This window comes from Phocoena sinus, chromosome 11 (assembly GCF_008692025.1).
Source record: "Phocoena sinus isolate mPhoSin1 chromosome 11, mPhoSin1.pri, whole genome shotgun sequence".
Lineage (NCBI taxonomy): Eukaryota > Metazoa > Chordata > Mammalia > Artiodactyla > Phocoenidae > Phocoena > Phocoena sinus.
The window spans coordinates 39,290,930-39,315,993 of record NC_045773.1 but is presented as its reverse complement, the minus strand read 5'-3'; the positions used below and the strand labels follow the sequence as shown (position 1 = coordinate 39,315,993).

Below are 25,064 nucleotides of genomic sequence, written 5' to 3'. Positions count from 1 at the left end.
TTAGTTTTAAAACACATTTTTAAATGTATAAAATACACGTATGCATCTAGGTAGAAAACAGCATTAATAACTGAGAGAGCTGAAAGTAACCTCTAGAGAATTGGGGTGGGAGGGCTACTTTGTTACAAGTCCTTCAGTAGCAAACTAAGTGCTTGTATCATTTTAATACAAATAAGGGACAATTTTTAAAACAAAACACAAAAGTGTTAAAGTTGCTCCCTACAGAAAGTAGCAGGAGAAACAGGGTGGAGTTGCACACTGAGAGGGTCCACAGACCTAGGCTGGAGAACCTGCCTCGCTACAGACCCTGACCATTCACAACCCATCTTCTTTCCAGAACTCAAGGGGCACAACTGTACCCGTCAGTACTCCTCCCAGATCCTGCAAAGGTCTAGCACTGCTACAGGCTGTAAGCAGACTCACCAAGGACAAAGTGCAGAGGAGGTAAATAGGAAAGGTGAATAGGAAGAGAAAGTTCTGAGAAGGATCTGCAAAAGCAGCAGGTGACAAAGCCCTCCAAAAGCCCCTCCCACAGCTTCCCACCTGGGCTGAGAGGATGCCCAAGGCCTGAGGGCCAAACCCACGCCTCCCAACAACTCCTCTAGCCTTCCTTCCACTGTCTGGCCTACCCAGTTCCATGTAGCACAACCAAGACCCGTCTGGCAGCACCAGAAAGCAGAGAGCTCAATCTGGCACAGCAAAACCCAGAGACAAGCACAAACATAAACTAAGGAAGCCTATTCAACTCTGCAGAGAGTTGGGTTTATATGAGCCATTCTCACCAGGTCTCCAGCACCCAGCACACTGCCCAGGCGCTGAATAGGTCCTCAGTAACATTTGCTGACCAAGAGGCATGTAATCCTGCCTCTCTGTAAAGGCAGAGAACTCTTAGCTGACTTGAAGCCCAAAGACTCCACTGGACACCGATCAGACTCCATTCTGGGCTGATGAAAGGAAGAGAGCCTTACAGAAGAAAAGGCAGCATCGTCTCACGCATAGGTGGTTGGGTAGACTCCACCTCAAAATCTTCCTCCCATGCCTGGGTCCTGCAGGAACCCTGGGAACAACTTTTCCTCCCAGACCAAGTCCATCAATCACCAGCATCCCCTCTTTATCTAGGTGACACCTGCTTCTCAGTTTCTGTATATTTAATAAACACTACATATATATTTATTCATATTAGAGTTATATTTTAGGAAACAAAGGAAAAGTTCTCAACAAGGTCTTGTCACATATATGCTAATGAAGTCAGAAATAAACATCACTAGTAATTAAACCTTTTTTAAAATCCCATGTTTTCACTTTAAGAAATATCTGAAAAATTACTATGTAATTCAATAACCTCAAAGCAATTTAGTTTCCTTTAGTTAGTTTAGTCTAGGGGTTTGAAGACTCTGCTAGCTTCTTTCACTGTTCCTCAGACTGGCTGACTCTTCCTCCAGATTTTATGTGAACTTCTGACACTGATCCCTGTCAAACTGACTGATCCAGATTTGCATTTTCTTCTATTTCACGTCTCCAACTATTCCTCATGAATTCCCTGTGGTCTAAATTGTGCCTTCCAAAAGAGAGAACCATTTTAGAACCATTTTATTAGCTTCAGTCATTCACATAAAACAGTAGCTGGAACTATCAAAGACTCCAGAGCGATGACAATAGGAGGGCATAGGATGGCACAGTGAGAGAGCCACAGCTGTGGGCTAGACCTCCAACAGAACTACGCAAAGTCACCCTATCCCCCAGAGAAGTAATAAATCAACCCTGTGAAACTGTTCCTCTGAATAAGAGAAATGCCCAGCACCAAGATTCCATACCTCTCTCATAAGAGTCTTCCGGAAACAGTCAAAGGTCCCAGAATACATGGGAGGCTGTCCAGGCAAATTTGGGGGCTGCGTCTGCAGTCGGACCTGAAACCAGAAGTTAAAATACAGTCATTTCCCAGAATCAGAACTGCCTGTCGGTAGCAATGGCCCAACTGTCTGCTAAACTCTTAACAGAGAAAGCTGCACCTCTGTGCATGTCTTCAGCATTCACTTTATCTGCTGGATCAGACTTCTCTTTCCTCCAGTTTATTCAAACCCTGTACTCACAAGTCATTAGTAGCATGCTTTTGGAGAGAGTCACAGTTCCTCTGATTTCCTCAGCCACTTACTTTTGCTATTTATTTCTTATCTAATGGATCCCACAATGATCCAGTGGAATAGGTACTACCAGTTTACAAATGAGGAGGCTGGGTTTAGTGAGGTCAAATCATGTGCCAGTGAATGCAAAGCTCAGTTCAGCTCTAGGCACTCTCCACACCCATTTGAAGTGCCTTGTCGGTGGTTAGGTAAGGTGCGCAACAAAGATATTTTGGAGTGAGGTGGATTTGATCCTACTTTTCTTGGTCCTCATCCTTCTCCACCTTTAATGTATCCAATGCTTCAAACTGTCTCTCTTTAAACCTCCCTTCTTGGTACTCCTTCCTTTGTCTCCTTTTCTACTCCAGGTGTCCTCCAAGGCTAAGTAGCCTACTCATCTGTTCCACTATCCCTTTTAGAAAACTCAGATTCCAGGGCTTCAGCTTCTGCTCAGTGATGACTTTTACTCAGCCATCTTCAGACCTTCTCTCCCCACCTTTTGGGCTACATTTCAAACTGCCTGGAGAAGCTGTCCCTACTCATATCACCTCCAGAATCTCATCCTTTTGATGAATCACCCATTTGTGCCAGAGCCATCAGGCTACCCTCTTTCTCAGGATTTGAAACTCTAGCATCCGACCACTTCCTGTTACTTCTGCTCCTCTTATTCACATAGGCACCAAGGTTTTTGGAGAGTTCCTTCAAGAGTCTTCCAGAATCCTAATTTCTTCCTCTCTCTATCTGAAGTCTTCTCCTAGGCCAAGTCCTCACCTATTCTTACCCAGTGTGATGGTTTTCAAATATGCCCACTAACTCTTTGATACTCTTCCCCTTCAAAAGTTAATCCTGGGCTTCCCTGGTGGCACAGGGGTTCAGAGTCCACCTGCCGATGCAGGGGACACGGGTTCGTGCCCCGGTCTGGGAAGATCCCACATGCCACAGAGCGGCTAGGCCCGTCAGCCATGGCTGCTGAGCCTGCGCGTCTGGAGCCTGTGCACCGCAACGGGAGAGGCCACAACAGTGAGAGGCCCGAGTACCACAAAAAAAAAAAAAAAAAGTTAATCCTAATTCCCCTCCCCTTGGATGTGGGCCAGACTCAGTGACTCACTTCTATCGAACAGAATGTAGTGGTTTTGATGCTATGTGACTTCTCCAAGGCTAGGTGACAGAAAGGTCAGCTTCTGCCTGTCTTCATCTCAGGTCATTTGCTTTGGGGAAAGTCAGCCACCATGTTATGAGGATACTCAAGCAGTCTGAAGAGGTCACGTGTGGAGGAAAGAAGGCCTCCTGACAACAGCCAGCACTAACTGCCAGCCTGTGAATGAACCACACAGAAGCCAATCCTTCAGATTAGTACAGTCCTGGCCAGCATCTTTTTATTGCTTTTGGTTGAAGGAGAGGGTCTTTGGTTCAGTATTGGGTTTTTTTAAACAGCTTTATTAAGATATAATTCGTATACCATAAAATTCACCCATTTAAAGTATACAGTTAAGTGCTTCTTAGTGTATTTGCAGAGTTGTGCAACCTTCATTATAATCAGTTTTAGAATATTTTCATCACCCCAAAAAGAAACACCACACCCATTAGTAGTCACTCCCCATTCCCCTCTTCTCTCAGCCCCTGGCAATTACTAATATGGCTTCCATCTCTATGGATTTGCCTATTCTGTATATTTCATATAAATAAATCGTACAATATATGGTCTTTCACACTTGGCTTCTTTTACTTAGCATAATGTGTTCAAAGTTCATCTATGTTGTAGAATATATCAGTCCTTCATTACTTTTTATGAGTAAATAGTATTCCACTGTACAAATATACCATGTTTTGTTTATCTGCTCATCAGATAATTACAAATTACATTTTTTCCACTTTTATTATTATGAATAATGGTGCTATAAACTTTTGTGTGCAGGTTTTTGTGTGGATATTATGTTTTCAATTCTCTTGGATATTATATTACCCAAGCATAATTGTATTGGTCAAGATTCTCCAGAGAAATAGAACCAATAGGACATGTAGATTTATTTATTTGTTTGTTTGTTATAAGGAATTGGCTCACACAATTATGGAGGCAGACAAATCCTAAGACCTGCAATCAGTAAGCTGGAGACCCAAGAAAGTCAATAGGATAGTTCAAGTCTGAAGACCTGAGAACCAGGAGAGCTGATGGTTCAAGTCCCAGTTCAAAAGCTGGCAGATAAACTAACACAACATTGTAAAGCAATTATACTCCAATACAGGTGTTAAAAAAAAGAAAGCTGGCAGCCTCAAGACCTAAGAAGAGCCAATGCTTCAGTTTGAGTCCAAAGGCAGGAAAAGACCAATGTCCCAGCTTAATCAGTCAGGAGGGAGGAGTTTCAGCTTTTTGTTCTATTGAGGCCTTCAACTGACTGGAACAGGGCCACCCACATTAGGGAGGGCAATCTACTTTACTTAGTCTACCTTAAATGCTAATCTCATCCAAAAACACCCTCACAGATACACCCAGAACAATGTTTGACCAATATCTGAACACCCCACAGCCCAGTTGACACATAAAATTAACCATCACAGGAGAATTGCTGGGTCATATGCTAACTCTATGTTTAACCTTTTCAGGAACTGCCAGACTGTTTTCCAAAGAGCATTGTATGAATGTTCCAGTTTCTCCACATCCCATCACCTGTTATTTATTTATTTTCAATTATAGCCATCATAGTGGGTGTTAGGTGGTATCTCACTGTGATTTTTATTTACATTTTCATGATGGATAATGATGTGGAATATTTTTCATGTGTTTATTGCCATTTGTATATCTTCTTTGGAGAAATGTCTATTCAGATCCTTTGCCCATTTTTTTCCTTAACTATTTTATTTTTTATTTCTTTATTTTTTTGGCCACACTGCATGGCATGCGGAAGTTCCCTGACCAGGGATCGAACCTGCGCCCCCTGCAGTGGAGGCACAGAGTCTTAACCACTGGACCACCAGGGAAATCCCCCCAGTTTGGGTTGTTTTTTTTTTTTTTTACTGTCATAAAATACACATAAAATTTACCATCTCAACCATTTTTAACTGTACAGTTCAGTGATATTAAATACATTCATAACGTTGTGCAACTGTCACCACCATCCAGAATTCTTTCTGCCTTATAAAACTGAATTCGTTTATTAATTAGTAAATTAATTCACTTAGCCTAATGTTTACAGTATTCATCCATGTGGTTGCAAGGTCAGAATTTCCTTCTTTTTTTTTTTTGCTTTACACGGGCCTCTCACTGTTGTGGCCTCTCCCATTGCGAAGCGCAGGCTCAGCGGCCATGGCTCACGGGCCCAGCCGCTCTGCAGTATGTGGGATCTTCCCGGACCGGAGCACGAACCCGTGTCCCCTGCATTGGCAGGTGGACTCTCAACCACTGCGCCACCAGGGAAGCCCCAGAATTTCCTTCTTTTTAAGGCTGAATAACACCCCATTGTATGTATATGCCACATTTTCCTTATTCATTCTTCCATTTGTGGACACTTGGGTTGCTCCCATGTTTCAGCTATTGTGAATAATGCTGCTATGAACAGGGGTGTACAAATATCTCTTCAAGACCCTGCTTTCAATTCTTTTGGGTATATATCCAGAAATGGAATTGCTGGATCATATAGTAATCCTATTTTTAATTTTTTGAGGAACTGGCATACTGTTTTCCACAGTCACTATACAATTTTACATTCCCAACAACAGTGCACAAGAGTTCTGAGGTCTCCACATCCTCGCCTAATAATAACACTTGTTATTATTATTATTTTTTGGCCATGCTGTGCGGCATGCAGGATCCTAGCTCCCTGACGAGGGATGGAACCGTGGCCCCCGCAGTGGAAGTACAGAGTCCCAACCACTGGACCACCAGGGAAGTCCCTATTGTTGTTGTTTTAAGCCACTAAGTTTTGGGATAAGTTGTTACACCACCAGAGATAACTGATACACCCAGTTATATACTTCTGCAGTCTTTTTCCTTGCTATTTTTCCTGCTCTGAGTTCTGCTTCCTAATTCTTCTCAGGTTGCTATCATACTAACTTTTCCAAGACACCATTTCATCATGCTGTTCCTCTAGTACTTTAAATTTCTCATTCTTGATTTTGTTAAGGCCTTATGTCCCATACTAAGGAACTCACTCTCTAGGCAATGGAGGTGACATGCATATCTGAGGAGTTTATGGGACACAACAGTAGAAATGTCTAGAGGCTCCCGCTGCTTTGCATCCAAAATCCCTTATTTGGTCTTCAGATCCTCCATGGTCAGGCACAACCTGTCCAAGTTAGTAGAGAGAGAAATAGACCAAAACTTCTGACTGATACCATTTTGTGATTTTGTATAAATCTCACATGTCTTATCATGACATCCGCCACCCAGGCCCAGCAAGAACATTAAAGTCCTCCACGGCTGGTCTTATTTTACAGCCTGCTCCCACTATCAAGCCTATATCCACCTTCACTCCTGCCTTCCCCCTACCCAGAATGTCTGGGTCCCCCTACTTCTCCAGTCAGAACTCAGCCAGCCCTTCATCACGTGCCATAAAGCCTTTCCAAACTGAAGTGCTACACCTCTTGCCTTCCCAGACCACAGTTAGTCGCCTCGGACCTCTGAAAGTGCCTCTAGACCAAGCTTTGATTGGAGGCCACCTGGCTCTTAGAGGTCAAAAGGACAGTAGTGGGCAATTTGTGGTTTTGGCTTAAGCTAAAAGGGGACTTTCTGGCTATTAAAAATGCAGTGGCTTGAGAGTCCGCCTGCCCATGCAGGGGACGTGGGTTTATGCCCCGGTCCGGGAAGATCACACATGCCTCGGAGCGGCTGGGCCTGTGAGCCATGGCCACTGGGTCTGCGTGTCCGGAGCCTGTGCTCCGCAACGGGAGAGGCCACAACAGTGAGAGGCCCGCGTACCGCCAAAAAAAAAAAAAAAAAAGAAATGCAGTGAGCGTTTTCAGTCATTTCCATTTCAGTATAGAGGTCCTCGGGCCCTTCCTGGGAATGACATCTGATTGGGGAGGAAGGACAAGAGGATATGGAGGTAGGAGCAACATTTGTATTAGGGAGCAACAGGGTTTCGTTTTTCTTTAAAGAGAGGCTCCAGCTGCCTAGAACTAACAAGACCAAGAGTAGAGAGGCCAGACAATTCTTCTCCCTTACATCAGTGCTGCTTAGAACGACCACTGTCTGGGAAGCCCTAACACACATGGCATTTACCAATTACTGAATAAACATCTGATTTTGTGTTTCACAGTGCCCAAACCAGCCCAGTTGCTTTAATCCTGGTCCTGTAATAGAATGACCCCAGATCCTCTCCTAGATGAAAGGCAGCAAAGAGCTTGCTGCCCAAACTTGCCTGGAGAATGTCCCCAAAGCAATTTCCCTGTGGAGGAAACCCAATCCAACATTCCAATAAGTCTCCTACACAGGGTTCATGCCTGCTCCCTACAGGCTCACCCTGGCCATGATCTGTCAATTTCCTCCAAGTGTGTGCAGAAATAACCATAGAAAACTAGGATGAAGCTTTGAATGCTAAGTCACAGGGTATGGACTCTGGTCTCCAGCAAGGTCTTGCTGAAAGTGTTGCAGGGGAAAGAGTTGATGCATAATGTGAGGATAAGCAGGGAACAAGCTCTGATGAGTTTCCCCCTTCCTGGAGCCTCAATCTGACCACGGCTTCCTCACCAGGTTGTTGTGGGGATCAGCCTTGCCCTGGGAAAGCTGATCACTTGCTTTCCCTGGAAGGAGCTCAGTCAGTGAGGATATCATCGCTTCCCACAGGAGGCCACTCAGGCTAACATGGGGTGACAGGCTGAAGATGGTCAAGAAAGGTTCAAAGGAGATAGTGATGGAGCACTCTGGGCCCAGAGGAATGTGTCAAAATACATGTCTGGAATAACCTTGCCTCAGTCTTTAGCTCTCTTCCTGAAGCGGGATTTACAGATGCCTTTTTCAACCTTGCTGATAATGTTAGGGTTTTCAGAAGTCAGAGCTTTGGGGCGGTGCTCTTTCTTTACCATCCTCAAAGAAGTGGCGCCAGATCAGAATAGGCTTCCGAACAGAGAACTTTTTTTTAAAATCAAGAGCCCTTGGTGGGCGGTTAGAGGCTGCTCACTCTGCAATGTCCAGCTCTCTGGGGTGCAGGAACAGTTTCCCCGACCCCCGAAAGGGAGATTCCCTAGACTTCTCATGGAAGCTCCCACGGACTCCGCTTCTATCCCAGACCGAGCCTCGCGGGAGACCCTACTTTCCGCGCCCTGCCCGGGCTTCCTCCCTCCAGCCCGCGCCCCAGCATTCTCGCACCTTGACCGTGTCCAGTGGGTGCCCCACGAACACCAGGCACATGCCTCCAAAGCCGCCGGCCAGCAGGTTCTTGAGCGGGCTAATGGGCTTCGCCTGGTCTGCCATGGTACGTCCGTCAGTCGCCGTGCCTGTCGGCTCCCAGGAGCACCACTCCACTGCCCCAGCCGCGGCGGCAGCGCCGCCGACCTTTCACCCACTTTCGGGTGGGAGGGGCATGAGCCCGGGGCAGGTCGGGAGGAGGGCCTAGACCGCCTGCCAGGCCCGGCTTCCGCCGAGGGGAGGTGCTTCCGGCCGCAGCCCGCCTCCATGGGCGTGGCTTAAGGGAGCGGGGCGGGCCCGGATGCCTCGTGGGCGGTGTTTGGAAGTGGCGGCGGGTGGTGGACTTACTCCTCCAGGAAGTCTTCCCGGACTTGAGTGTTTCCTCCCTTAAGCTCCCGTTCCTCCACTCGCTCCGCAGAAGTCGATTGCGCTCTGCTATGTGACAGGCGCCCTTCCAGGTGCTGGAGGCACAGCTGTTAGCACAACACATAGGTCCCTGTTCTTGTGGAGCTTACAGACCATAACAAAGATAAATAAGTGAAAAATGCATAGTGTATCAAGTTGTGATAACTGCTATGAAGAAAAATAAATCTGGAAAAAGGATTAGAGAGTATTGGGGGGCAAGGAATTTGCAATTTTCATTAGGTGAGTAAAGGACAGTTTCACTGAGAAGGTGACTGGATTCAAGAACTGAGATGCTGAGGAAGTGATATATCCATAGATATGGGGGGAGGGGGAGAGATCTTCCAGGCAAAAGAAAAGAATGCAAAAGCCATGAGATGGCCTGTGCCTGGCCTGTTTGAGGAACCACCTGGAGGCCTTTGTGGCTAGAGCAGAGTTAGGAAGATATGGAGGTAATGTTGGCATATCAAGCGGGGCTTTGTGTGCCACTGTAAGGACATCAGTCTCTCCTCTGAAGTAGATGGGAGCTATTCTGGGGTTCTGAGCAGGGGATTGACATAGTCTGACTTATGAGTTAATAGAATCTCTCTTTCTGCGGGTTGAGGGTAGACTACGAAGCAGGGAGCCTTGAGGAGGCTAAAGGTCATGGTCACAGATGCTGGACTCCATCAGAGCACAGCACAGCAGATGGTGAGACGTGTTTGGATTCTGGATATATTCTGAAGGAAAAAGTTAAAGGAATTGTTTTTTGTGTTTTTTTTAAATTTACTTTTACTTATTTATTTTTGGATGTGTTGGGTCTTCATTGTGGTGCATGGGCTTCTCATAGTGGTGGCTTCTCTTGTTGTGGAGCATGGGCTTTAGGAGCGCGGGCTTCAGTAGTTGTGGCTCACGGGCTGTAAGCACAGGCTCAGTAGATGTGGCGCATGGGCTTAGTTGCTCTGCGGCATGTGGGATCTTCCTGAACCAGGGCTCGAACCCATGTCTCCTGCATTGGCAGGCAGATTCTTAACCACTGCGTCACCAGGGAAGCCGAGGAATTGTTAATGAACAGAATATAAGGTACATAAGAGAGGAGTTAAGGATGATGCTAATGTTTTTGACTTATTGACTCTAGGTGGACGGTATTCAGGAGGAGTTAAGGATGATGCTAATGTTTTTGACTCATTGACTCTAGGTGGACGGTATTCAGGTATTCACTATATTACTCTTTCATCATTTCTGTATGTTTGTAATTTATCAAATTAAAAAGCTGTAAACAGGGCTTCCCTGGTGGTGCAGTGGTTGGGAATCTGCCTGCCAATGCAGGGGACACGGGTTTGAGCCCTGGTCCAGGAAGATCCCACATACCGTGGAGCAACTAAACCTGTGCACAGCAACTACTGAGCCTGCGCTCTAAAGCCCGCAAGCCACAACTACTGAGCCCACGTGCCACAACTGCTGAAGCCTGCGCGCCTAGAGCCCATGCTCCCCAACAATAGAAGCCACCGCAATGAGAAGCCCGCACAGCACAATGAAGAGTAGCCTCCACTCACTGCACTAGAGAAAGCCCGCGGCTAGCAATGAAGACCCAAAACAGCCAAAAGTAAATAAATAAATAAATTTATTTTAAAAAAAGCTGTGAACAATAAACATACCCCTATCTACAGCAGGAACCTCACTGCCAAGCTAACCTAACAACAGTCCTCCTCTGTAGGCACTCCCAGGCTAGCAGGAAGCCTAGAATAAGGAGAATGCACCATGTATGCTAGGGGTGGATAGATTAGTGACAGAATCGGGATTGGGATCAGGAAGTGAGTGGGCCTGACTGGTGCAGAAGGCACCAGGGGAGTGGAAGGGGAGTGGAAGGCAAGGAGGCTGGGGCAAGGCCCAAAAGCCTGTTTACTCTGTGTTACAGGCTTTTTCTAGATGGGGATGGGGAACCATAGAAGAATTTTAAGCACAGTGTTGACATGATCAGGTTTGTTTTAGAAAATCTATTTTGGATGGATGAATTTGTCTTGGGAGAGAATGGAAGCAGGGAGACCAGTTAAGGGAAAATTACAGTGGTGCAACGAGAGGCAGTAAAGGCATTAACTGAGCCTGGTGCTCATCGCTGGATTGGCGATGGTAATGGGACCATGTTTACTTCACTTGTGACTTGTAGCACTCCAGCTGCAGAAGAGGATCTAATTTAGAGTCAATCTGCAGCTTCAGGAAGAGATATGGTGTTTGTTATAGAACCGCCCTCCTGATAAACCCTCCTGGTAAACCTGGTAAATCCTCCCGGCAAACCTCGACACACTTGAAGGTGGACTCCACTGAAGCTCACCAGCTTCTATTAAATCCTCATGGGTAACTGATAATCCACTAAACAATTGGTCTTCCTGCTTCTTCATCTGATAAGCCTTACACACAGCTATAAAACTCAACTGAATGGGCTTCCCTGGTAGCGTAGTGGTTGAGAGTCCACCTGCCGATGTAGGGAACGCGGGTTCGTGCCCCGGTCCGGGAAGATCCCACATGCCGCGGAGCGGCTGGGCCCGTGAGCCATGGGCCCGTGAGCCTGTGCATCCGGAGCCTGTGCTCCGCAATGGGAAAGGCCATAACAGTGAGTAGGCCCGTGTACCGCAAAAAGAAAAGAAAAGAAAAAATTTAATCTGAATTTAATCTGAATGTGTCATTCCCTGGCCAAAAAACCTCTTCAGCTCCTCATTGCATCAGAATAAAATATAAGTGGCTCAGGGGCAGTCAAGGTTTTTCACAATTTTATGCTACCTTACTTCTTCAACCTTATTTTTCCCTAGACTGTATCTTCCTCTCTGAGCAAACTGAGCTTCTACTGGTTTACCACACAGACCTGTTACTTAACTCACCTTCCACCGCCGACAGCCAGGCTTTTACATATCCTGTCTCCTTCAGCACAGAGTATCCTTCCTCTCCCCACTCCATAACACACTGATGCAGGAGATGGACACCAAGTTGCCCATATGCTAGACATTGTCCAACCTGTGGTTCTTAGCCATTTGGGGGGTGGAGAATTCCTGGCACCCTCTCCCCAGAAAAACATACACATGCATATTTACCTCCAGGTTTGCTATAAATTTCATGAGAACCTGAAGCTATCCTTGGACCTCATATGAGAAGCCTTGTTCCTAGACCCTAGGACTCAAACATGAATGAGAGGGGCCTCCCCTTAGGTCACACCCTTCCCAAGACAGCCCACACCCAGTGACTGAGCAAGGTAGGGATTTAATGCCTGACCAGTCTGGCCTGGTATTAGACACTCTGACAGGCAATATTAACTCCAGTGTTCTCTGCTAGGTTGGCGGCAGCTTCATTGGGCTGCAACACAGTTTAACTTCTGCCTTTGCCTAATTCTGCTTCCCGGGCTTCCCTGGTGGTGCAGTGGTTAAGAATCCGCCTGCTTGAAAAAAAAAAAAAAACAAACAAACAAAAAAAAGAATCCGCCTGCTTGGGCTTCCCTGGTGGCACAGTGGTTAAGAATCCGCCTGCCAGTGCAGGGGACACGGGTTCAAGCCCTGGTCTGGGAAGATCCTACACGCTGCAGAGCAACTAAGCCCGTGCGCCACAACTACTGAGCCTGCACTCTAGAGCCTATGAGCTACAACTACTGAAGCCCTGTGCCACAACTACTGAAGCCCGTGCGCCTAGAGCCTGTGCTCCGCAGCAAGAGAAGCCACCGCAATGAGAAGCCCGTGCACCGCAACAAAGAGTAGCCCCCACTCATCACAACTAAAGAAAGCCCGCACTCAGCAGCGAAGATCCAACACAGCCAAACAATAAATAAACAAAATAAATATATAAATCTGCTTCGCTTTACTTATGTTGGTCCCTAATAAATATCTTGCTCCCCAAACTCCATCTCAATATTTGCTTCCAGAAAGTCCAACCTGCAACAGTAGTATTCAACATCATTCCTTACCAAAAACAAAATAAAACCAAAAGCAAAAGAACATAAAACTGTAAACTTAAGATTTGAAGTAGTCCGCTCGGCTGCCTACAGCAGAGAATTGAAGAGAAAACTCCTGAGGGCGCTCCGTTGTCTTCTCCGGGAGTGACAACGCTGCTTTCCCAGTTGAACCCCGTCCTCCTTTGCAATCCACTGAGGGCTGCAATGAGCATCGCTTATCCTTTGGAGCCCTCTGCCAGGAAGAGCCACTTGTGTGTGGCCCCTGGTGCCTGGCCATTCCCATCCAGGCTGGATTCTCCAGAGTTCCCCAACCAGAGATCAAACCTGGACCCTCAACAGTGAAAGTGCGGAGTCCTCACCATTGGACTGCCAGGGAATTTCCCACACATGCACAGATTCTTGTAAGCTCCACACAAACAGGATATATAACAATCCCCAAACTCCTGCCAAATTCCTTCTTACTGCGCAGGAGGTAGTCACTCTCCTCTCACAATTAAGCCTGAGTAAGTACCTAGGAAACAGATGTGATAGGTATATGTTTAACTGCCAAATGTTTCCAGAAGAGCTCTTCTAGTCTGCATTACCACTAGATATAATGTTAGAGCCGTGTAGCTGACAGGGTCTTGGTGCTCCAGCCGGCTGTCAGGCCTGAGCCTCGGAGGTGGGAGAGCTGAGTTCAGGACACCTGACCACCAGGCACCTCCAGGCCCCACGTAATATCAACTGGCGAGAGCTCTCCCAGAGATCTCCGTCTCAATGCTAAGACCCAGCTTCACTCAACGACCAGCAAGTTCTAGTGCTGGACACCCCATGCCAAATAACTAGCAAGACAAGAACACAACCCCACCCATTAGCAGAGAGGTGCCTAAAATCATAATAAGCTTACAGACACCCCAAAACTCACCACCACACTCGATCCTGGCCACCAGAAAGACAAGATCCAGCCTCATCCACCAGAACATAGGCACCAGTCTGCTCCACCAGGAAGCCTACACAAGCCACTGAACCAAACTGACCCACTGGGGGCAGATACCAAAAACAATGGGAACTACAAACCAGCAGCCTGTGAAAAGGAGACCCCAAACACAGTAAGTTACGCAGCAGATGAAGGAGCAAGGTAAAAACCCACCAGACCTAACAAATGAAGAGGAAATAGGCAGTCTACCTGAAAAAGAATTCAGAGTAATCATAGTAAAGACGATCCAAAATCTTGGAAATAGAATGGAGAAAATACAAAAAATGTTTTAACAAAGACCTAGAAGAAGTAAAGAGGAAACAAACAATGATGAACAACACAATAAATGAAATTAAAAATTCTCTAGAAGGAATCAATAGCAGAATAACTGAGGCAGAAAAACGGGTAAGTGACCTGGAAGATAAAATAGTGGAAATAACTACTGCAGAGCAAAATAAAGAAAAAAGAATGAAAATAATTGAGAACAGTCTCAGAGACCTCTGGGACAACATTCAGCCCACCAATATTCAAATTATAGGGGTCCCAAAAGAAGAAGAGAAAAAGAAAGCGATTGAGAAAATATTTGAAGAGATTATAGTTGAAAACTTCCCTAATATGGGAAAGGAAATAGTCAATCAAGTCCAGGAAGCACAAGTCCAGGAAGAGTCCCATACAGGATAAATCCAAGGAGAAAAACGCCAAGACACATATTAATCAAACTATCAAAAATTAAATACAAAGAAAAAATATTAAAAGCAGCAAGGGAAAAATAACAAAAAAGGGAATCCCCATAAAGTTAACAGCTGATCTTTCAGCAGAAACTGTGCAAGCCAGAAGGGAGTGGCAGGACATATTTATTTATTTATTATTTATTTTTATTAGCAATTTCCTTTTTTTTTCGAATTTTTGAATTTATTTTTTTATACAGCAGGTTCTTATTAGTTACCCATTTTATACATGTTAGTGTATACATGTCAATCCCAATCTCCCAATTCATCACACCACCACCACCACTACCCCCGCCACTTTCACCCCTTGGTGTCCATACGTTTGTTCTCTACATCTGTGTCTCTATTTCTGCCCTGCAAACCAGTTCATCTGTACCATTTTTCTAGGTTCCACATACATGCGTTAATATACGATATTTGTTTTTCTCTTCCTGACTTACTTCACTCTGTATGACAGTCTCTAGATCCATCCACGTCTCTACAAATGACCCAATTTTGTTCCTTTTTTTTTTTTTTTTTTTTTTTGCGGTATGCGGGCCTCTTACTGTTGTGGCCTCTCCCGCTGCGGAGCACAGGCTCCAGACGCGCAGGCTCAGTGGCCATGGCTCACGGGCCCAGCCGCTCCGCGGCACGCGGGATCCTCCCAGACTGGGGCACGAACCCGTGTCCCCTGCATCAGCAGGCAAACTCTCAACCACTGTGCCACCAGGGAAGCCCCAATTTTGTTCCTTTTTATGACTAATATTCCATTGTATGTATGTACCACATCTTCTTTATCGATTCATCTTTCAATGGGCATTTAGGTTGCTTCCATGACCTGGCTATTTTAAATAGTGCTGCAATGAACATTGGGGTGCATGTATCTTTTTGAATTATGGTTTTCTCTGGGTAGATGCCCAGTAGTGGGATTGTTGGGTCATATGGTAATTCTATTTTTAGTTTTTTAAGGAACCTCCTTACTGCTCTCCATAGTGGCTGTATCAATTTACATTCCCATCAACAGTGCAAGAGGGTTCCCTTTTCTCCACACTCTCTCCAGCATTTGTTTGTAGATTTTCTGATGATGCCCATTCTAACTGGTGTGAGATGATACCTCATTGTAGTTTTGATTTGCATTTCTCTAATAATTAGTGATATTGAGCAGCTTTTCATGTGCTTCTTGTCTTTTTTTTTTTTTTTCAGGGAAAAGAAAGTAGAGTTTATTGGTGGGCATGGGTAGGGAGGGGGCGGTGCTAAGCCTATCACAAGTGCAGGGCCCGCCATTTGTCCAGGGGGCCACGATTAAGCATGTACTTGACCCCACACCCATCTGGAATGAGCTGCTTTTCTGCCACCATGTTTTCAAATTCATCTGCATTAAACTTAGTAAATCCCCGCTTCTTGGAGATGTGGATATTCTGGTGGCCAGGGAACTTGGACTTGGCCCTGCAGAGGGCCTCAATCACATGCTCCTTGTTGTGCAGCTTGGTGCAGATGGACATTATGACCTGGCCAATGTGGACCCTGGCCACTGTGCCCTGGGGCTTTCCAAAGTCACCACGCATACCTGTCTGGAGCCTACATTGGGGAACAGCATGCTAGTCATTAATGTCCACTGGAAAGGGCTGTCTCCAAGGTCCCTTAGGGCAACCCACACAGGCAACAGGCTGCATACACTACTGAGGAGGCTGCTGTTTGCAGCCATTGTGCACCGGGCCCCTGTATATCTTCTTTGGAGAAATGTCTATTTAGGTCTTCTGCCCATTTTTGGATTGGGTTGTTTGTTTTTTTAATATTGAGCTGCATGAGCTGTTTATGTATTTTAGAGATTAATCTTTTGTCTGTTAATTCATTTGCAAATATTTTCTCCCATTCTGAGGGTTGTCTTTTCAGACAACCTGTTTCTTTTTGTTTGTAGTTTCCTTTGCTTTGCAAAAGCTTTTAAGTTTCATTAGGTCCCATTTGTTTATTTTTATTTCCATTACTCTAGGAGGTGGATCAAAAAATATCTTGCTGTGATTTATGTCAAAGAGTGTTCTTCCTATGTTTTCCTCTAAGAGTTTTATAGTGTCCGGTCTTACATTTAGGTCTCTAATCCATTTTGAGTTTATTTTTGTGTATAGTGTTAGGGAGTGTTCTAATTTCTTTCTTTTACATGTAGCTGTCCAGTTTTCCTAGCACCGCTTATTGAAGAGACTGTCTTTTCTCCATTGTGTATCCTTGCCTCCTTTGTCACAGATTAGTTGACCATAGCTGCGTGGGTTTATCTCTGGGCTTCCTATCCTGTTCCATTGATCTACATTCCTGTTTTTGTGCCAGTACTATATTGTCTTGATTACTGTAGCTTTGTAGTAGAGTCTGAAGTCAGGGAGTCTGATTCCTCCAGCTCCGTTTTTTTTCCCTCAAGACTTCTTTGGCTATTCGGGGTCTTTTGTGTCTCCATACAAATTTTAAGATTCTTTGTTCTAGTTCTGTAAAAAATGCCACTGGTAATTTGATAAGGATTGCATTGAATCTGTAGATTGCTTTGGGTAGTATAGTCATTTTCACAATATTGAGTCTTCCAATAGTGGCAGGACATATTTAAAGTGATGAAAGGGAAGAAACTACAGCCGAGATTACTCTACCCAGCAAGGATCTCATTCAGATTTGATGGAGAAGACCTTTACAGACAAGCAAAAGCTAAGAGAATTCAGCACCACCATACCAGCTTTACAACAAATGCTAAAGGAACTTCTCTAGGCAGGAAACACAAGAGAAGGAAAAGACCTACAATAACAAACCAAAAACAATTAAGAAGATGGTAATAGGAACATACATATTGATAACTACCTTAAGTGTGAATGGATTAAATGCTCCAACCAAAGACACAGTCTTGCTGAATGGATACAAAAACAAGACCCATATATATGCTGTCTACAAGAGACCCACTTCAGACCTAGGGACACATACAGAATGAAAGTGAAGGGATGGAAAAATATATTCCATGAAAATGGAAATCAAAAGAAAGCTGGAGTAGCAATACTCATATCAGATAAAATAGACTTTAAAATAAAGAATGTTACAAGAGACAAGGAAGGACACTACGTAATGATCAAAGGATCAATCCAAGAAGAAGATATAACAATTATAAATATATATGCACCCAATATAGGAGCACCTCAATACATAAGGCAACTGCTAACAGCCATAAAACGGGAAATTGACAGTAACACAATAATAGTAGGGGACTTTAACACCCTACTTTCACCAATGGACAGATCAACTAAAATGAAAATAAATAAGGAAACACGAGCTTTAAATGACACATTAAACAAGATGGACTTAATTTATGTTTATAGGACATTCCATCCAAAAACAACAGAATACACTTTCTTCTCAAGTGTATTTCTTCTCAAGCTCATGGAACATTCTCCAGGATAGATCATATCTTGGGTCACAAATCAAGCCTTGGTAAATTTAAGAAAATTGAAATAGTATCAAGTATATTTTCCAACCACAACCCTATGAGACTAGATATCAATTACAGGAAACAAAACTGTAAAAAATACAAACACATGGAGGCTAAACAATACGCTACTAATTAACCAAGAGATCACTGAAGAAATCAAAGAGGAAATCAAAAAATACCTAGAAACAAATGACAATGAAAACACAGTGGCCCAAAACCTATGGGATGTAGCAAAAACAGTTCTGACAGGGAAGTTTATAGCAATACAATCCTACCTCAAGGAACAAGAAAAATCTCAAATAAACAACCTAACATTACACCTAAAGCAATTAGAGAAAGAAGAAGAACACAAAACCCCCCCCAAAGTTAGCAGAAGGAAAGAAATCATAAAGATCAGATCAGAAATAAATGAAAAAGAAATGAAGGAAACGATAGCAAAGATCAATAAAACTAAAAGCTGGTTCTTTGATATGATAAACAAAATTTGATAAACCATTAGCCAGACTCATCAAGAAAAAAAGAAGACCCAGATCAACAGAATTAGCAATGAAAAAGGAGAAGTAACAAGTGACACTGCAGAAATACAAAGGCTCATGAGAGATTACTACAAGTAACTATATGCCAATAAAATGGACAACCTAGAAGAAATGGACAAATTCTTAGGCTTAGAGCAACCAGAAGCTGAGTGTATGAGGGAATAAAGTTCTGTTGTTTCAAGCTACGAGGTTTATAGTAATTTGTTATGGCCGTCCTAGGAAACTAACACAGATATTTATCATTCCAATTTCTCTTCCTTAATTTGTAAAGTTCCAGATTTCACTCTGTTATCATTTTCCTTTTACTTGAAAAAAAATTATCATTTATTTTAAAGGCAGTAAATTCTCTTCGTTTTCCTTCACCAAAAAAAAAAAAAAAAAAAAGGGAGCTTCCCTGGTGGCGCAGTGGTTGAGAATCCGCCTGCCGATGCAGGGGACACGGGTTCGTGTCCCGGTCCGGGAAGATCCCACGTGCCGCGGAGCGGCTGGGCCCGTGAGCCATGGCCGCTGAGCCTGTGCGTCCGGAGCCTGTGCTCCGCAACGGGAGAGGCCACAACAGTGAGAGGCCCGCGTACCGCAAAAAAAAAAAAAAAAAAAAAAAGATTTGAAGTAAACACCCTTGTAATAGACAAAAAGTAACTACCTTTTTTTTAAAGCAAACTAGTAACTACCATATATACATATATATATAAATATATATATATTTTTTTATTTTGGTACGCGTTCCTCTCACTGTTGTGGCCTCTCCCGTTTGCGGAGCACAGGCTCCGGACGCGCAGGCTCAGCGGCCATGGCTCATGGGCCCAGCCGCTCCGCGGCACGTGGGATCCTCCCGGACTCGGGCACGAACCCGCGTCCCCTGCATCGGCAGGCGGACTCCCCACCACTGCGCCACCAGGTAAGCCCATAACTACCATATTTTTCTTAGCAAAATTATTTATTGGTGAAATATCAGAAACTTTCCTATTCATGACAGGAACAAAGGTAAAGATGTTTTTTTTTTGTTTTTTTTTTTTTTTGGCGGTACGAGGGCTTCTCCCTGTTGTGGCCTCTCCCGTTGCGGTGCACAGGGTAAAGATGTTTTTAAATCATGATTACTGCTTAACGTTTTACTGGACATGGTAGCTGATGCAAAAATACCAATAGGAAGGGAGGGAGAGAAGGAAGTAGGAAAGCAAGGAAGAAAGAAAGGAGAAGAGGGAGGGGATTAAAGAGGGAGGTGAAAAAAGAGGGAGAAAAGAAAAGGAAGAAAATAAGAATTAAAAATTAAGGGCTTTCCTAGTGGCGCAGTGGTTGAGTCTGCCTGCCGATGCAGGGGACATGGGTCCGTGCCCCGGTCCGGGAAGATCCCACATGCCACGGAGCGGCTGGGCCCGTGAGCCATGGCCGCTGAGCCTGTGCGTCCAGAGCCTGTGCTCCGCAATGGGAGAGGCCGCAACAGTGAGAGGCCCGCGTACCGCAAAAAAAAAAAATTAAAAATTAAGAGTCCAAAATATCCCTATTTTCAAATGATCCAAATGCTCACTTTGAAAATAATCAGTTGAAAATCCACTAAAACTAATAAGCAAGCTAAGTAAGGAGACAGACACAAGAACAACGTTGGAAAGCAATAACGTTTTGATACGTTAACAATAACCAATTAGAAAACATGAAGAAAGAATCTTATTCAGAATAATAGCAAAACCCACAATGTATGCAAGACTAAACCAGAGATCCATGTGATTAAAACTATAACAATTCAAATACATAAAAGAAAAACAAAATAACTGTAAAGAAATACTATATTCCTTAGATGCAAAGACTCAATATTGAGGATATCAGTACTACCCTTAAGTTATTCTTAGAAATTCAATGCTCTCCAGTGAATTTTCAAAAGTGAAAACCCGTCATTCTGAATCTAAGGTTTATACAAAAGAAAAATTGTATGATATTTGCTAAGAAATTTTAGTCTTCTAGCTGAGGCCCCAGACATCAAGGGGCTAAAACAAATCATTCCCACTGTAGCCTGTCCAGATTCCTGTGCCACAGAAACCAAGAGAAACATTATATTTTATATTTATATATCTTATGTGAAAATTTATTTCGAGAAAAGAATACTACACACATCATTTCATATCCTATTCATATCACAGATACCTTTCCTTCTTAATAGATGCCTCAGTACAGCCTAATTGTTAATGGTTTTCTTTATTGTATATTTTACCATAATATAACAAACCTTTATTTTGAACATATGGGATGCTGCAAACTTTTTCCTATAGAATCATCATTCTAAAGCACATATATGTGCACAAAATTTTATCTGTATCTTTAAATGTTTTGGCCTAATTTTTTTTTTCAGTACGCGGGCCTCTCACTGTTGTGGCCTCTCCCGTTGCGGAGCACAGGCTGCGGACGCGCAGGCTCAGTGGCCGTAGCTCACGGGCCCAGCCGCTTCGCGGCATGTGGGTTCTTCCCGGACCGGGGCACGAACCCGTGTCCCCTGCAGCGGCAGGCGGACTCCCAACCACTGCGCCACCAGGGAAGCCCTTGGCCTAACTTTTAAATCTTTATTTCCTGGGGAGAAATTTTCACTAGTTAAAAATAATGGTATTAGCATCAGCCCAATAAACGTCTATTTAATAGAGTAATATTGAAAACAAGGTTGGATCTGTGCCCTTAAGAAACTCAGCTTTAAGAGAGGCAAGACAGGAGAACAAATAAGGATTGTACACTGGATTCCAATATATTGTACATACACCTGTGTACTTGATATGTGAATGACCTCATTCTCTATTTTGCAAATGCAATAATTATACAGAGATACTGATTGTTCCCTTTTATTCACTGGAGAGGATTTATTACCAGTGACCCAAAGTGAAGCCTTCTAATTAAAGAGATTTCATTAGCAGAAAATATATTTTGGGTCCTTCGCTAGTGTCATGATGTAAAGGGATTATATGTTTTGTCATAACAAATAAGTACACTGGATTATAGATAGACTTTTACATTGTTAATGCATAAAATTCACAACCCTACGATATGTTACTCATTACTATTAATTTTCACTCCAAATTAATGTGGGGCTTTCTAGTATTTGAATGCACCTGACTTGGGTACAGGCTCTGAATTAAACAGGAAGCTGAAAATCATGTATAAGAAATACATGAATACATGCAAGAAGCAAGAACTAAAAAAGAGAGCCCATTACACATCGATATCTTGAATATCTTGAGTATCAGTGTATACATGACTCATGTACGGGTGGAAATGGTATGGGTTATCTACGGACTTGCACAGCGAGGAGGCTCCCTAACATCACTGGCTTCACACAGGCGTTTCCACGTTGTGCAGCAACAACTTGAGTGGGACTTCACGGCTCTATCTATCCATAATACTTGACAAAAGCCCTAAAAGGTACTGAAAGTCATAATGGCACTTCCTATACTGTTTGAAGAAACTGTGCAACAAGGCAGTTAAGATTCAATCTTGGGTGAATGGGAAGCCAAAGAATTAGGCAGCGAACTAGGCCGCGGAGAGGGAAGCGGAAGCCTGGCGTGGTCCTGTGAATCGGCGGCCACCAGGCGACGGCCTCAGAACGTACGCAGAAATTCCCGGCCCTGCGCGCTGACCCAAAGACCTAGCTTTTCTTCGACTAGATAGCGGCCGGGAAACAACAGTCTTTTATCCACTCCACGAACGTCTGGATGTCTTGTCGGTGCCGGACACCGATTACAAACAGAGAAGTGGGGAGTCCGACAGAAGAACCCTGGTTTAAAGTATCCCGGCGGGCGGCGCTGGTAAGCAAAAGCCGGAAGAGATGCCGTGACCACTCTCCAATAAGCCGAATCCTCTCCTCTGCTGCCTCTCGCAGCCGTCGGCACCGGCTGTGCTCTGGGCCCACTTTGGGTCGCAGCGCTGGGCTGTAGCGAAGTGTCCGCAGAGAGTCGTTACTGCCCAGCGCCTGCCGCGACCCCGGCGACCGCGGATCGACCCCGGGCCGGAAGTGACGGAACTGCTCTGAGCACTTCCGGAGTTGCTGAGACGGCTTCGCCGGAGGAAGCAGCGCGGACCTTGACCGGGCTTGGCCCGCCGCCTCCGCCGCCGCCGCGCCTGGACCCGGTTCTTCTGGCCCGGCCCGACCCGGTCTGGCCCGCCCAGGCTCAGCGGCCGCGGGGCCACGGCCCCCGGTAAGTGCGCGGTGCGAGTCTAGGCCTTGTTTACTCCGGCGGGCCGGGGGAGGGGGTGGGCTCTCCGCGCGCCTCCCTAGCTCGGCCAGGGCTCCGCCTTCGTCGCTGCCCGCGAGGTCCCGGCGCCCTTGGCAGCTCTTACACTGTTTCAGCGCACTCCGCCACCCGCCGAGGGGCGGCTGAAGGCTGAGGCCAGGGCGAACCGGCGCCTGGCGTCTCTCCGTTATTCCTACTTTCGCCGCCTGCTCAGCTCGCAGTGAGGTCGGAGGCCAGCGCCTCTGACCGACTGGCGCTGGCGCATCTGGGCCCTCCCCGCCGGGCGCGCCGGCAGACGCGCTGCCTTCGGGGCTCCCCACTCGAGTCATCGTTGGGAGCTCTAGCAGTGCCGCCCGCGCGGTTAGTTAACGTCCGTTGGTGAAGGGTCGCGCAGCGCGTGGGCTCCGTGTCCTCGCGGATATCCCGGCGCCTCGGACGGGACAGGCGGCCCAGGAGCTGCGTCGACGCCTCGCCCGACGCTGCTGTGCTAGCGGCGGCAGAGGCGACCGTGTTCTGGGATGACTTCACCTCAGTACTGATTGTTACCCTGTCCCATAGAACTTTCTGCCACAATGGTCATATTCTGTATCTTTGCTGTTAAGTAGGGTAGCCACTGTCCACACGTGGACATTGAGCATTTGACTTAACGGCTCGTTCAACTGAAAAAGCAAATGTTAAATTTAATTTTTAAGTTAAGTTAAATTTAAATAACCACATGTGGTTAGTGGCTATCGTATTAGACAGGGTTCATATTTTTGTATCAAGTAATTTTCTTCAGACTTGTAGACTTAGTAACTGACCCTACAGTGCTAAATATTTCGTCTGGAGTAAGCGTTGTCAGACCCACCAAAAAGTCTGTGTTTTGTTCTTGTCATCTTTAAATTGAGAAGTCTTCCGTTTGAATTCTTTAGCCCAGGGTGGGTGGCAGGTCTTCTGAACACGTGACTTTGGGGGAAGGGGGAGGAGTAATTTCGGTTACTCCTTTTCTGTTTGGGATGTAAGGATAATATTTAATATCCAAAGGAAATCAAAGCGTTATCATCAGTTCTGTTAATAAAGTAATAACATACTGGCCCCTTTAAGCAATGTCAGCACTCTTTCAAATAGAATAGGGGTATTTAACTTGGAAAAGATTAAAAATTAAGGTTTTATTTAAATTTGGACCTAGAACACCCAGTAAGTATGAAATGACATTCTCCTTTTTGGAAGGCAGCCTGAAAATTTCCCCTTTTTCTTGAATATTTAGTTGGTGAGAAGGCCATGGGCAACCTGTGAGCCCAAATCCTGGAGAAAAAAATCTAGAGAAAGTGAAAACGGTGCTTTTTTTTTTTTTTTTTTTTTTTTTTTTTCCTGCGGTACGCGGGCCCTCTGGTTGCGGAGCACAGGCTCCGGACGCGCAGGCTCAGCAGCCATGGGTCACGGGCCCAGCCGCTCCGCGGCATGTGGGATCTTCCCGGACCTGGGCACGAACCCGTGTCCCCTGCATCGGCAGGCGGACTCTCAACCACTGCGCCACCAGGGAAGCCCAAAACGGTGCTTTTTTTGTTGTAATTCTGGAGGTAGCTTTGTGGATAGTATTAGGCTCTCTGGGAGGGTGATGAGGCGTTATGAGTCCTCATAGGCCCTGGATCTGGTGAAAGTATTATGCTGGACTCTACTGGTTGGCAGCAGTGTGGTCCTGGGCAAGTTGCTTAATCTTTTTGAACTCTAGTTTCCTCATTTGTAAGAAGGGGATGATAGCCACTTTGTAGGGTTATAAACATTTAATGAGAATGAATCTGACCTGAAATTGGCTCTCATTAAATGAAAGCTATTATTGGTAGTGATATTTTGTAGATGGGAGCAATATTTATAATGCTCTTTATGCAGATTTGCCTAATAAGCAGTATCGTACATAAAAATGCAGATAAAAGAAAATAAAAAAATCAATTATTCGTCTTCTATTTTGGAAATCATCTTCCATAATCATTGTTTGGACTTTGATTTTCATTTAGTTTAAATTTGCCTGTTGGTGTTTGAAGTATTTCTTTGAAAGTTATAAGCTTTGGTTTTCCAAGAAATTCAAAAGGATAAAGAAATGGACATAAAATTTCTAATTAAGTAAGAAAATAGTACTTATTTAGTCTTGGTTAGTGGGATCTGTAGTTCTGAGAAAGTCAGGTAGCCCCTGAGCATGTCAGAAGAGAGGTGGAAAATGGGTGTTAGTATTGCCTAGTGGGCATTCTACTGGAGACATGTTTTTTGTCTTTTTTTGAGCCCAAACCACTGGACCACCAGGGAATTCCCTCTGTTTTCTCTCTCTTTTTTTGTTTTGTTTTTTGTTTTCTTTTCTTTTGGGGACTTTTTTATTTGAAAATATTTTTTTCATGAATAAAGTGAGATCTGAAATATTGGCAGTATTCTGTAAGTGTTAGTGGAGATGACTTCATGGCAAA

At 44.8% G+C, this 25,064-nt stretch overlaps 3 protein-coding genes and 2 pseudogenes across 11 annotated transcripts in view; 1 reads left to right on the top strand and 4 right to left on the bottom strand.

The window, feature by feature from the left end:
* SLC25A20 (solute carrier family 25 member 20) overlaps positions 1–8,621 on the bottom strand; it is a 31,846-nt gene extending 23,225 nt beyond the window's left edge. Inside the window, exons 1-2 of the mRNA XM_032650456.1 lie at positions 8,422–8,621; positions 1,815–1,907 (exon numbers count right to left, since the gene is read on the bottom strand). Coding sequence (XP_032506347.1) covers positions 1,815–1,907; positions 8,422–8,526 — 198 coding nt within the window. The 5' untranslated portion in view covers positions 8,527–8,621. The remainder of the gene's footprint in view (positions 1–1,814; positions 1,908–8,421) is intronic.
* A 7,007-nt stretch (positions 8,622–15,628) lies between these two features.
* Positions 15,629–16,144, bottom strand: LOC116762782 (60S ribosomal protein L10-like). The gene has a single exon (XM_032650191.1). The coding sequence runs from the start codon at positions 16,000–16,002 to the stop codon at positions 15,700–15,702; it is 303 nt and encodes a 100-aa protein (XP_032506082.1). The 5' UTR covers positions 16,003–16,144; the 3' UTR covers positions 15,629–15,699.
* LOC116762964 lies at positions 16,061–16,202 on the bottom strand (annotated as a pseudogene).
* Positions 16,203–20,933: 4,731 nt separating this feature from the next.
* On the bottom strand, positions 20,934–22,958 carry LOC116762121 (annotated as a pseudogene).
* Positions 22,083–25,064, top strand: part of ARIH2 (ariadne RBR E3 ubiquitin protein ligase 2) — a 45,604-nt gene continuing 42,622 nt past the window's right edge. For all 9 annotated transcript variants that reach the window (XM_032647695.1, XM_032647696.1, XM_032647694.1 and 6 more), the window contains exon 1: positions 22,083–22,593. The gene's annotated coding sequence lies outside the window, so the exon portion shown is untranslated. The remainder of the gene's footprint in view (positions 22,594–25,064) is intronic.

Coding starts and splice junctions, on each gene's coding strand:
- LOC116762782 (XM_032650191.1), bottom strand. CDS start 16,002: ATGCGTGGTGACTTTGGAAAGCCCCAGGGCACAGTGGCCAGGGTCCAC.